Raw genomic sequence first — 12,459 nt, 5'->3', positions numbered from 1 at the left:
TATCATAAGAGCATGCACCCGTGATGTGCGAGAACCGTTTGAAATCCATAAACCCTCGCCCTCCGTCAGGATTAACCCGGGATTAAAACTTTAATTCGTTTCTTCACCCAGATGTCGTTAAAAAAGGGCCTAAGCCAGGATTAAACCTGCATCTCTACCAGAGAGGGCACACCTTTTGACCAGTATCCCAACATCTAAGGACTTTTTATTTAATATGTATCTAAAAACTAAAATAGTAAAATCATAAAAATGAAAAATGATAAATCGTGTCAACACATATTTGTAAAAAAAGTAATTCTGAATCAGTGAATCTGTGTGAATAAGTCACCTCGAAATCCGAATTAACAAATCTTTAATTATTATTTTATCACAAGAAAACTCTGATAAAAATCTTTATTTCCAAATTCCAATTCTGCAACTCAACATTTGTCTTCATTCAAAGCAAAGGTTTTAGGTTTTCTTTACATAAACCTTTTTACCTTTAAACAATTTGCACACCTTCCTCCACATCTCTCTCTCTCTCTCTCTCTCTCCCATCCCAATTTCTTATCTTTTCAGTTTCTTGAATTATTTCTTGAATTCAAGAACTGAAACAGATCAGAAAATTGTCCAAAAATTGTGAAAAAAAAAAATGGAAGGTGTCATTCAAACAAAAGGCCTTTTATCCCTCCCATCAAACCCTCAATCCAAAATCTTTCTCAACAAACTCCCACAACAATCTTTAAGGCAAAGATTCAATCTTTCTTCCAAACCCTTAAAACCCAAATCCCCAAATGTGATTTCCTCAAATGGGTCAAGAAAATTTCAAGGTTTTGGTACAATCCCAGGCTTGTTTGGTGTCCAAAACCCAAGATTTCTTCATGCTTGTAAAGCCTCCGCCGCCGCCGCCGCCGCCGGTGGTGCCGCCGGTGAGTTAGAGGCTGACCCACCAAAGTTCTTGGGTGTTGAACTCTTGACATTGAAAAAGATTGTGCCTTTAGGGTTAATGTTTTTTTGTATTCTTTTTAATTATACAATTCTTAGGGATACAAAAGATGTGTTGGTGGTTACAGCAAAAGGGTCAAGTGCAGAAATCATACCCTTTTTGAAAACATGGGTGAATTTGCCAATGGCAATTGGGTTCATGGTATTGTATACAAAGTTGTCTAATGTGTTGTCGAAAAAGGCTTTGTTTTATACTGTGATTCTTCCGTTTATCGCGTTTTTCGGGGCTTTCGGGTTTGTTTTGTATCCTCTTAGCAATTATGTTCACCCAACTGCACTTGCTGATAAGCTTCTTGCTTTACTCGGACCTCGGTTTCTTGGGCCGCTTGCGATTATGAGAATTTGGAGTTTTTGTTTGTTTTATGTCATGGCTGAGCTTTGGGGGAGTGTGGTGGTTTCGGTTTTGTTTTGGGGATTTGCTAATCAGGTATAATGATTTTTGTTCTTTTTTTATGTTTTTAAGTTTATTTTGATTGATATTTAATTGGGATTTTGAGATAAGATTTTGTTTTTATTGTGGATGAAGATTATGAAGTGTGAATTTGATTGAATTTAGTGTTTTCGGATCATAAAATTGCTGTTTTTTGAGGATTTATGATTAAATTTAAGATAAAAATTTGTTTTTATTGTAGATAAATGTGTTTGGAATTTGGATTATGAATTTGATTGTATTTAGTGTTTTAGGCCATAGATTCGGTGTTTTCGATGATATAAATGGATAGCATAGCAAGATATTGGTGTCTTTTGTTTGCATTGAACAATTGGATATTTGTTTTTTCTTAAAATGTTTTTATTGCATGTGCCGTGCTGCCATTTGTATATATGTATGTATACATGTGTATATACATTTATAGGCATATAGCCATTTGTATATATGTATGTATACATGTGTATATACATTTATAGGCATATAACTATTTGTATGTATGTATGCATGCGTGTATATAGATACATGTGTATATACATATCGGCATATATACATGTATACGTGTGTATGCAGTGGCGAAGTATAGAAGGGGCGGGGTGGGGCGCCCGACCCCCCGAAGTTTTCGCTCAATAGTGCTATATATGTAGTTTTCGTATAGAAATTTTTGGGTATATACGTTTTCGACCCCCGGGTCTATAGATTTTTTTTTGGTATATACGTTTTCGACCCCCGGGTCATTCGTGTCAAGCTTCGCCACTGTGTGTATGGGGGTGTTTGAGTGAGCTGCAGTGTTTGGCAAATAACTTTTTAGGACCGAAATAATTGGATTTGGAGAATCAAGTAACGGGTTGCAACAACAAATTTCACCATAATCACTTTTAAAACACACATTCAAACACCCCTCTATATATGTGTTTTGTGAGTATAAAGACAAGTAAACAAACACACACGCACATGTATATGTTATATATATATATATATATATATACAGGGGCGAAGGATAAGAGGGGCGCCCCCCCCCCCCCCCCCCCCCCGGGCCGAAAAGTTCAAGCTTCGTCACTGTGTGTGTGTATATATATATATATACAAATGTATATCTGTTGTATGTATACACAAATTTCTTTACATGTATGTATACGAGGGTATGCATATGATTAAATATCATATGTGGTACCTCTTATATGGTCTATAAATGTATATTTGAATTTGAATGCTTGGGTATACCTATATGAATAATGTGTATGTCTGTTTGTATATGCATGCACATATACATAATTACATATACATTGTTTTTAAATCAAACTCACCCTTGTAAATTTTTGTGTAGATAACAACGGTTGAAGAAGCGAAAAAGTTCTATCCTTTATTCGGGCTTGGTGCTAATGTTGCCTTAATTTTCTCGGGCCGTACTGTGAAATACTTCTCGAATATGCGGAAACATTTGGGCCCTGGAGTCGATGGATGGGCCATTTCTTTAAAATATATGATGAGTATTGTGGTTGTAATGGGCTTAGCAATTTGCGGTCTTTATTGGTGGGTCAATACTTACGTTCCTCTTCCTACCCGTAGCAAGAAGAAGAAGGTAAAATCACAATTTTATTCATCACCTTTTTTTTTATCAAATAATTAATGTGATGTTGGTATTTGTGTTTTCGAACATATTTTACCTCTTATTGCTTTCATTTATATAAAACTTATCAAAAAAGTTTTATTAATTAAGTTTATGTATTTAATCATGCAAATAAGAAGATTTTTTCTTTAGTTTTTAAAAAGTTAAAGGGCTCAAATTCAATCATGTCGAAAAGGATTTTATCATTTAAAATAATTTTTTATTACATTTATAATTTGATTTTTTTCAAGAGTTTTGACACTTGTTTATAGTTTTTTAGTTTAAATAACGTAAAAAATGAATTGTTTAATTGCAGGAGAAACCGAACATGACGACAATGGAGAGTTTGAAATTTTTGGCATCATCGCCATACATTAGGGATTTAGCCACTTTGGTTGTTGCATACGGAATTAGCATTAATCTTGTTGAGGTTACATGGAAATCAAAGCTCAAGGCGCAGGTAAATTTTTAAAAAATAATTTATGTCTTAAAAAATGACGATGAAATAATACGTTGATAATAATTATAAACGAAAATAAATATATCTATTTAAAAATCGTAAATGTGGCAAAATGGGCGGGTTGCGTTTGTCTAACGTGTCAAAACATGCAAGTATGCAATCTTTTGATTAACTAAAGACCAATATATCATGAAGGCATTTAACATGCCGTTTGAATTGAAAAGCATGAAAGATCATTGATAAGGGTATAATGGGAAAATTAGTAAATTATAACCATCCATTTTTGAAAATCTGACAATTATTGTGGGGGGGGGGGGTTAATGCCTTCATGAACAATTAGTCAAATATGGTGGTTAAATCATATATTTGGATAGTAATCTATTTTGTTTTTGAATAAAATCATTTTGGAGATTTTGTTTATTTAATTTTCAACCTATTTAACATGTTTCTTTTAAGCTATTAATTAAATTTCAAATGGGTCAAATTTTAAATTTTAATAAAAAATTTCAAATGGGTCAAATTTTAACTTTTAATAAAAAATGTAACAGGCCAAATGCCTAAAAAATGTTTTTTTTTACAGAATTAAAAGCCAATTATTCATAAAGACCTTCCAATACAAACAAAGAGGTGTCTTTAGGTTGACCCAACCCAGTTCGACCCGTTTCAACCCGTACCAAAAGTTACATGTTTTGACGGGTTATCTAATGCGCCTATTTTGCCACCAGTACAGGGGTGCTAAATGGGTCGTGCTCGCGGGTTGACGGGTTCAACCCGACCCGAACCCGAATTTTTTTAGATGAACCCGAACACGACCAGAACTCGAACACGACCCAAACCCGAAAATCGTGTCATGCATATGAACTCGAACATGACCTGGATATTCGCAGGTTGACCCGTACAAGACCCGTTCAACCTGATTTTTTTTATCTTTTTTTTTTGCAAATTAATATGATATAATCCAAATGGCTTAAACTGGTAAACCTGCCAACCCGACCGGGTTGACAACAACCCGAGTAGTTTAGCTCAACGGGTTCGCGGGTTCAACCTGAAACAGACGCGTACATGTTTAGACTAAACCCAAACTCGCAAATTTCGTGTTAGGTTCGTGTCATGTTTTCCGGTCGTGTCAAAAATTCACACCCCAAGATTTTCTCTCCTGGCTTATTATACATGTTAATTCTATTTTTATCTTATTCTTATCTTTTTTTATGCAGTTTCCTAGCCCGAACGAATATTCTTCATTCATGGGTGACTTTTCAACTGCGACCGGAATAGCAACATTTACGATGATGTTGTTGAGTCAATGGATATTCAACAAGTACGGTTGGGGGGTGGCAGCGAAAATCACACCCACGGTCCTACTTTTGTCCGGTGTTGGGTTCTTTTCTTTGATCTTGTTTGGTGACCCTCTTGCACCGGGTCTTATGAAGTTTGGGATAACCCCACTTTTAGCGGCGGTTTATGTCGGTGCAATGCAAAATATATTTAGCAAAAGTGCAAAGTATAGTTTGTTTGATCCTTGCAAAGAAATGGCGTATATTCCTTTGGATGAAGACACCAAGGTTAGATTCTTGTTTCTTTAACTCATTAAAGTATTTTATTTTGCGGGTTAGATTTATATAGGGGTGTTCAAAAAGCTTGCAGCTTGCTCGGAAAAAGCTCGGTTATAAACGAGCCGAGCCCAAGCTAGGCTTGGCTCGACTCGTGAGCTCGCGAGCTGGCTCAAATTATTATATTTTATATAGGTTAATTTTAATTATAAATGTATTAAACTAAAGAGTTAAATGCCATTTTAGCCCCTGTGGTTTGGGCCATTTTTCCAGTTTAGTCCAAAGGTTTCATTTTTAACCTGTGGGTCCAAAAAAGTTTCACAGTTGCCATTTTAGTCCACTTGGTTAACTTCATCCATTTTTTCTGTTAACGAGAAGGCCAATTTGGTCATTTTGTATGTAATTCTGTTAACTAAAAGGGCAATTCAGCCATATAAAATGATCGAATTGGCCTTCTCGTTAACAGAAAAAATGGATGAAGTTAACACAGTGGACTAAAATGGCAACTGTGAAACCTTTTTGGACCCACGGGTTAAAAATGAAACCTTTGGACTAAACTGGCAAAATGACCCAAACCACAGGGACTAAAATGGCATTTAACTCTAAACTAAAAATAAGGAGGGGTTTGAAGTGTTAACATTTTAAGTTTAATTATTAAATAACATATAAAAAAATGGGAAAATAAACAAAAGTTATACATATAATACTTTTAATATGCTTTTCGGTCTTTAAAATGTTAGAAAAAGAAAAATAATTCATATAGATATATGCGTAATTTTTATTTTCTTTTGTTTTTTTATGTTTTCAATATTCGTAGAAAAAAATTTTAAAAGTAAAAAAAATTACGAGCCAAGCCTAGCTAGCTCGTTTATGTTCGAGCTCAAGCTCAACCTGGCTCGGCTGGATTACAACCCTAAATTTATACGATGCGCACATGCGGAGTAGGGCGTTTTAGGAATGGTTTATAATTTATTACTTTAATTTTTAAATTCAGGTTAAAGGTAAGGCGGCAATAGACGTTGTGTGCAACCCGTTAGGTAAATCGGGTGGGGCTCTAATTCAACAATTTATGATCTTAACATTCGGGTCACTTGCAAACTCAACGCCATACCTTGGCGGTGTGCTGCTAGTGATTGTGGGAGCATGGTTAGGTGCCGCTAGATCGTTGGACAAACAGTTCACCGCCCTGAGGCAAGAGGAGGAGCTCGAGAAGGAGATGGAAAGAGCCGCGGTTAAAATACCGATTGTTTCTACAAACGGGTCACTCGAGAGTGATTCCAACACCAACACTTCAACCGAGACATCGTCTCCCCGAAACGTGTGAGGTTGAGGTTTGCGTCGTTAGGGTGGTGTCGTAGTGTTTGATATAGATAAAGATTTGAAACTTTGGGATGTTTGTTTAGGTTTTTTGTTGTTGTTTTGAGTAAAGGAATAAGAGCTAAGGCAGGAATGCTGCTGACTTTTGAAGTTTTTTATAAACAGCATGTTTATTATGTTGTTAACTTGATGAAATTTATTGTTTTATTTGTATGTTTGACTTAAAAACACATAGGGGAAATGCTTTGTAGATAAACAGAATGAAACAAAATGTTTTGGTATTTTAATAATAGTTTTGTTTCTAGCTATTAAAAAGGGATAAAATGGCTTAGATTAGATGATAATCTAAGGCCATCTGCATGCTGTATGATGGGCTGGCAAATCGTGTCTTATCAGGTTTAACCATGGTTGTAAAACAAGGCCTAAGGCCGAGTACTCCCCGAGTAGTCGCTACAAGGTAGGTTGCCGAGTCGACTTTCTTCAACTCCGACTAATTACTCGGAATCGATTAAATGGGGTCAACATCGGCCAAAGTCGGATCTAATAGGTCAACTTGGGCCGAATTTGACTTAAATAAAATAAAACACATTTTATATTCCTATCATATTAAAGAATGAATATCAAATTCACGTATTTTGTTATAAATATTAGTAAATTTATGTTATTTGAAACATATTTAATTTCCGAAAACTAATTTTCTTTATAATTTGGCATGTCCGAGTACTCCCCGTGTACTCTCCGCCTAGGCCGAGTACTCTTAACTCCCCGGTCGACCGACTAGGGAGCGCCTAGCGACTTTTGCAACCATGGGTTTAACAGGTCTCTAACGACGCGTGTAACACAAATATTAAACTTGAATACAACTCGTTTAACTACTTTATATCTCATGTTTTTAACATAGTTTGATGTTTTATGTACCAAAAAGAAGAAATGATGGATCCTAACATTATAATTATATTTATTTTTAAAAAGTAAAAAGATCATGTTAGTGTATTTTTTTACTAAACAGGTTTAATCGTGTCTTATACAGATAGCATATCATTCACATCAACTTTAATGTGTGTATCAAGTTATCTAATGTGAATATTGTTAAACATTCGGATTCAATACAAAACATTATAGAAACAAAGGTCTTTCACTGTGGTATATACTTGTGCCAAGGGTCCTATAGTTGGTTCATGAACCCGATAAGAGGGCAACAATGGTTCGGGTTCACAAAGGACAACGAACCCGCTAATGGACTATAGCCGTAACGAAGGCACACATTATACACCAAGTCTTTCCTATACTCCTAGTCTCGCGGTTGTCAGCTCCTTACCTTTGGTTTTAGTCCCTTTCCCATTTTCATAATAATAAGGTACGCTTGTGTTCGAGCTTTCAAGTTTGATATCACCATATACAAGGCAGTATTGTCATTTAGATTTGATAAGGTTTTATGTAGAGAGTTCTAAGATACATTGAGAGTATTGAGCATATATACCACAAAGCCACTAGCTCATGAGTAGATGTTCATTTTAGTTGATATTTAGCTACTAGTAATAAAACTCTAACTCATGATTATCTTTGTTTTCACCATTTTATGAAAACATTTGCTTATAGTAATAAAACTCCAACTCATGATTCTCTTTGTTTTCACCATTTTATGAAAACATTCTATTTATAAAATGCGAAAACAACAAATTACAAATAAACGACACGTAAAAGGGCAACAAGCTGGGCCACAACCTCCTTTCGAATTGCCTAAAAGAACCACAATATTCAAAATTTGAGGAGTGAATTTCAAGTTTTGTCCTTTATCTTTAGGCCACTTTGCAAGTTTTGTCCTTTATGTTTAAAAATCAAGCACGTTTTGTCCTTTATGCTTGATTTTTAAAGACAAAACGTGCTTGATTTTTTAAACATAAAGGACAAAACGTGTTTGATTTTTAAACATAAAGGGTAAAACGTGCTTGATTTTTAAACATAAAGGACAAAACTCGTCAAATTTAAACATAAAGGACAAAACTTGCAAAGTGGCCTAAAGATAAAGGACAAAACTTGAAATTCTCTCAAATTTGAGAATGAAACACAAAATACCTTATCTTAGATTTAAAAAAAAACTAATAAATACATGTTTCAAACTATTTAGTTAAATAACTTGGTTTGTGTGACAATTTATTCAATAAAAAAGAATTACAGAAACACTATCCTTTATACTTATCTCTTCTTGAAATTAAAGGCCCAAAAGATGAACCCGAAAACCAAAACCAGCCCAATATGCTTGTAACCATAATATCGGTCCAACTAACCCTTCATGGTCCACACTAGCGGATTAGTACATCAAATATTATTACATAACTTTTATTATTTTTATAGGTGTTATAATAAAAGAATCAATATACTTTCACACAAAGTGTAGTTAAGTACCCCTACTTTTTGTGATTGATTTAATTCCTTTACTTTGTTTTTAGTCAAATATATTATATAAACACATAAATAAAAGTGGCTAAGTCTCAATACTTTTGTTTGGTTAAATTTAGTACTTTAAAACCCTCACTTTTATTATTGGTTATCAATATAGTACCTTAAAACCCTCACTTTTAGCATACATTTTGACCATAAAAACAACTTTATAGGTGCATTTTATTTAGGGGACTTGATGTCACACCCCTAATTTCCACGTGTCACCGGTGGGTCTGGTGGGGAGTATAGTGACGTAGTTGGCATCATCATAGACAAACAACACAATATATAAATGCACAGCGGAAGCAAAAATAGATTCATTTCAATTTTAATAAAGTGTAATACTAATTAACACTAATAGTTGAAACGGATCCACAGGCGGATCAAAATAAAATAAGATAATGTTCAACAGATTTATTGTCATCCAAGCTTGCGAGACTTATTGTGGACGCTCTAGAAGACAGCCAGCCTATTACGTGTAGTACCTGCACTTAACCTTTTGGGAAAAATACGTCAGTTTACACTGGTAAATACAATTTAACTGACTCATTTTGAAAATGATTGAAAATTTATTTAAATGCACATGGCATAAAATATTTTTATAACTTGGGACAATTATGTTATATAATCTTGTAATGGATTTACATGTTACTTATGCGTTCAGTAGCCCGGTTCGTGCCGGGTTAAAGATTAATAGACACACCACAATATAGAGTTATACACTGACGGGTGTACGCCTACACCCCGTGCTCAGGTCGTGGCCATCTCGTAAGATGATGCCAAGGATATCCGGGACATGGTCATCAACCCCCCAAAGGCTTTAAGCAATAAAACGCATTCAAAACAAGGCATCTCAATAAATTTAACCACTATTCGATTAAAGAATTCGATGCCGGACCAAGCGGTATATTATATACCGTACCCCAAGCCCGTATAGGGAAAATAAGTTAAAAGTATTTACCTTGGTAAGTATGAATCACAATTAGCAAGTGAAGGTAGCTTTTACTGGGTCTCCTATTCTGGAACAAAGGTTTATAATAACCTATTAGATTTCTAACGGGTCTTTATTTAAGCCTAAGCTTAGACCGGTTAGTCTTAAGGACGATACGGTTCAAGCGCACGATTAAGCGAAGACCGGATAGAATGTGATTTAGACCCGACAAGTTTAAATACTTGTATAATTTGGGTATGCTAAATACATTCTGGATTTTGAGACAAAAAGATAATGTTTGACCCGTTTCGGTCAATTTATGCAAACTAGTTACATAAACCGAACCGAACGCTAAAAGAGCGTTACGGGTAACCATAAGAGTCATATGCAAGTTCCCTGAGATAATATGTCTTAAATATGTCATAATATCAGCAAGTTATGTTCTATTATGCCCCGAATGAATTTAAACTCGATTTATGCCTTATAAGGGCATTTTGGTCATTTAAAAGATTATAAAAGAGTTAAATTGGAAATCTGAGTTACAGGTCTGATTTATACAGTAAATATACTTAATTTGACATATTATAACAGTAGGGTATGACCCATATATGGAACTTATCATTTAAAATCGAACTATGCACCTTAGGGGTATTTTGGTAATTTCACAAGGGCTTAAACGGTTAAAACTGGAAACCTGAGTTCAAAAACTTATACTTATTGTTATTTTATAAAAATATGTTAAAAAACATCAGTAGGTATAACCCTTATACGCTTAATATGGTTATAGTACATACTATGCGTTAAAAATGCTTAAAAAGGCGATTTAGAGCCGTTTCCGGGTTTTCAAAGGAAAGCTGATATTTTTATATTTCCAGAATGCTCAAAATATTTTATTTAACAAATAAAATCAGTAGAAAAAGGTTTGGGGTCAAAAAGATTTATAAAACTCATTTTATGGCTTAAAAGGTCAAAACCGGTATTAACCGAATTAAACTTAGAGGCCTATGATACGATCAGCCCAAAAATTAAATAAAAATCTTCAAAAATCCCAAAATATTATATAACATCAGTTGGTAAAAAGTTTGGTATCAAAAAGTGGGCTTAAATAGGTTATATGCTATTTACGCCGTTTATTCAACATAAAGCTTTAGATTTACGATATCGGGCATAACTCTAAATATGGACCTCCAGTTGATATCAAATTTTCGGTGCAAGTTTATAATTTAGTACTAAAGGTTTCTACTCTTTCACTTTTCCAAAAATCACGTTTTATAGCAAAAAGGGCAAAATAGTCATATTTAAGCATAAACCGGTAACATGCATATGAATCGGACAAGCGTTGAACCAAGTCTTAAAATCTCAGAGAGTTGCACATAAATACAAATGGTCCAAAATAAGCTCTAAGACAGATCTCAATCATGCATGCACGGATCCGAATCGAGAGTCAAAGAAAAAGTCATTTTATAAGACTTTCGGTTCCGATCCAGGTTTATACTAAAAATTGTCGAGTTGATCATGATAAAACATATTCTTACATTCATTACAAAGTTATTTTGATGATCAAACTGATTGCATGTAATCTATATTACCATTTATGCTAGATTTTGCAAAAACACGTTCTGTTGACTTTTTAAGAACAACTTTGACTCGACAATAATCATGCTTAGAGTGGGAATCAGAAAATACCCTTTTGAGGGTTTGTTTCCCACATAAATACCAACTTGTAGGTACTTTCAATTTGAGAAATGACTGAGCCATTTTCGTTTAATCAAAAAGTCAAACTAGAGATACGACGGATTGACTTTCGGCTAATAATCTAAGCTAGAACGAATTAGAGAAGGGTATGAATACTTACAAGAGTCCTAATGAAGCTTAGAGATCACTATGAAGGTGCCTTGATGTCCAGAAAAGCTCCAGGAGTTGCCTTGTGAATTTTGAGAGTTCAAGTGTTCATATGTTTCTAACTCAAGACCCTTTTTATGAAGATTTGATCTGCTTTTAAGGTGTTACAGGAGTTGTAAGATGGACACAAGTGTCCTAGCATGCATGTAATTCGATTAGTGCATTTGGGAGGTGCTGAAAGCTGTCATCAACTCGCAAAACGGACCCAAATGCTGCTGTTCGCGAATTTCTGGAGTTGGGCGTGGGTCGCGGCCCGCTTAAGGGTGCCCAGGCGGGCCGCCTGGGGCTTGCAGATCCACAAAACTTGTTTAAATGTTGCAGTTTGGTCCCTGATCTTTGGTTACGAGGTTTTGGCCGTTTATCTTGATCCTTAGACCCTCTAACTTGATTTTTAGGGACCTTGGGACATTTACCAACATGGTAAAGTCCTCGGTTAACTTTGCGCTCACCCGAAAAGTCATGAAATTCGACGTTGACGCTTTTAACCCTTCATGTACGGTTTTGGCCATAACTTTCTCATACGGTAACGAAACTTCATGAAATTTTTACCACATATTCTAGTGAGTATATTTTATCGTTATAAAGCTTCGGGTCTGCCAAAAGATCACTCAGAGGTATAAATTCAACATGTTCACACTTTTAGCCCCTGTAGTTTGTAATTCCTCACTTTCGTGCATTTTCCGCTTCGTATGATCCATGATCTATCCGTTTAGGGTTATAAACACCATGTAGGGTTATTGTAGAGTCTATTTATCCATTGTTGACACTTTGGACCCTTATATTCCATAGTTTTCACTGTTTGTCAACTTTAGTCCCTCTAAAGTATGTTTTCTCATG

General features: G+C 35.0%; 1 protein-coding gene across 1 annotated transcript; it reads left to right on the top strand.

Moving 5' to 3' along the window:
• Window positions 1–433: 433 nt before the first annotated feature.
• Window positions 434–6,559, top strand: LOC110935629 (plastidic ATP/ADP-transporter). The gene is made up of 5 exons (XM_022178000.2): window positions 434–1,411; window positions 2,739–2,993; window positions 3,337–3,480; window positions 4,695–5,042; window positions 6,025–6,559. The coding sequence occupies exons 1-5, from the start codon at window positions 632–634 to the stop codon at window positions 6,352–6,354; spliced, it is 1,857 nt and encodes a 618-aa protein (XP_022033692.1). The 5' UTR covers window positions 434–631; the 3' UTR covers window positions 6,355–6,559.
• The last annotated feature ends 5,900 nt before the right edge of the window (window positions 6,560–12,459 follow it).

Source organism: Helianthus annuus, chromosome 4 (genome assembly GCF_002127325.2).
Source record: "Helianthus annuus cultivar XRQ/B chromosome 4, HanXRQr2.0-SUNRISE, whole genome shotgun sequence".
NCBI lineage: Eukaryota > Viridiplantae > Streptophyta > Magnoliopsida > Asterales > Asteraceae > Helianthus > Helianthus annuus.
Note: the sequence above shows the minus strand (reverse complement) of the source record. Positions and strands in the feature narration are given on the sequence as shown.

Excerpts from the sequence above, each read along its gene's own strand:
- LOC110935629 (XM_022178000.2), top strand. The coding sequence starts at position 632 with ATGGAAGGTGTCATTCAAACAAAAGGCCTTTTATCCCTCCCATCAAAC. Across the intron at positions 3,481-4,694 it reads AATCAAAGCTCAAGGCGCAG|TTTCCTAGCCCGAACGAATA; the intron begins GTAAATTTTTAA and ends TTTTTTATGCAG. Across the intron at positions 5,043-6,024 it reads CTTTGGATGAAGACACCAAG|GTTAAAGGTAAGGCGGCAAT; the intron begins GTTAGATTCTTG and ends TTTTAAATTCAG.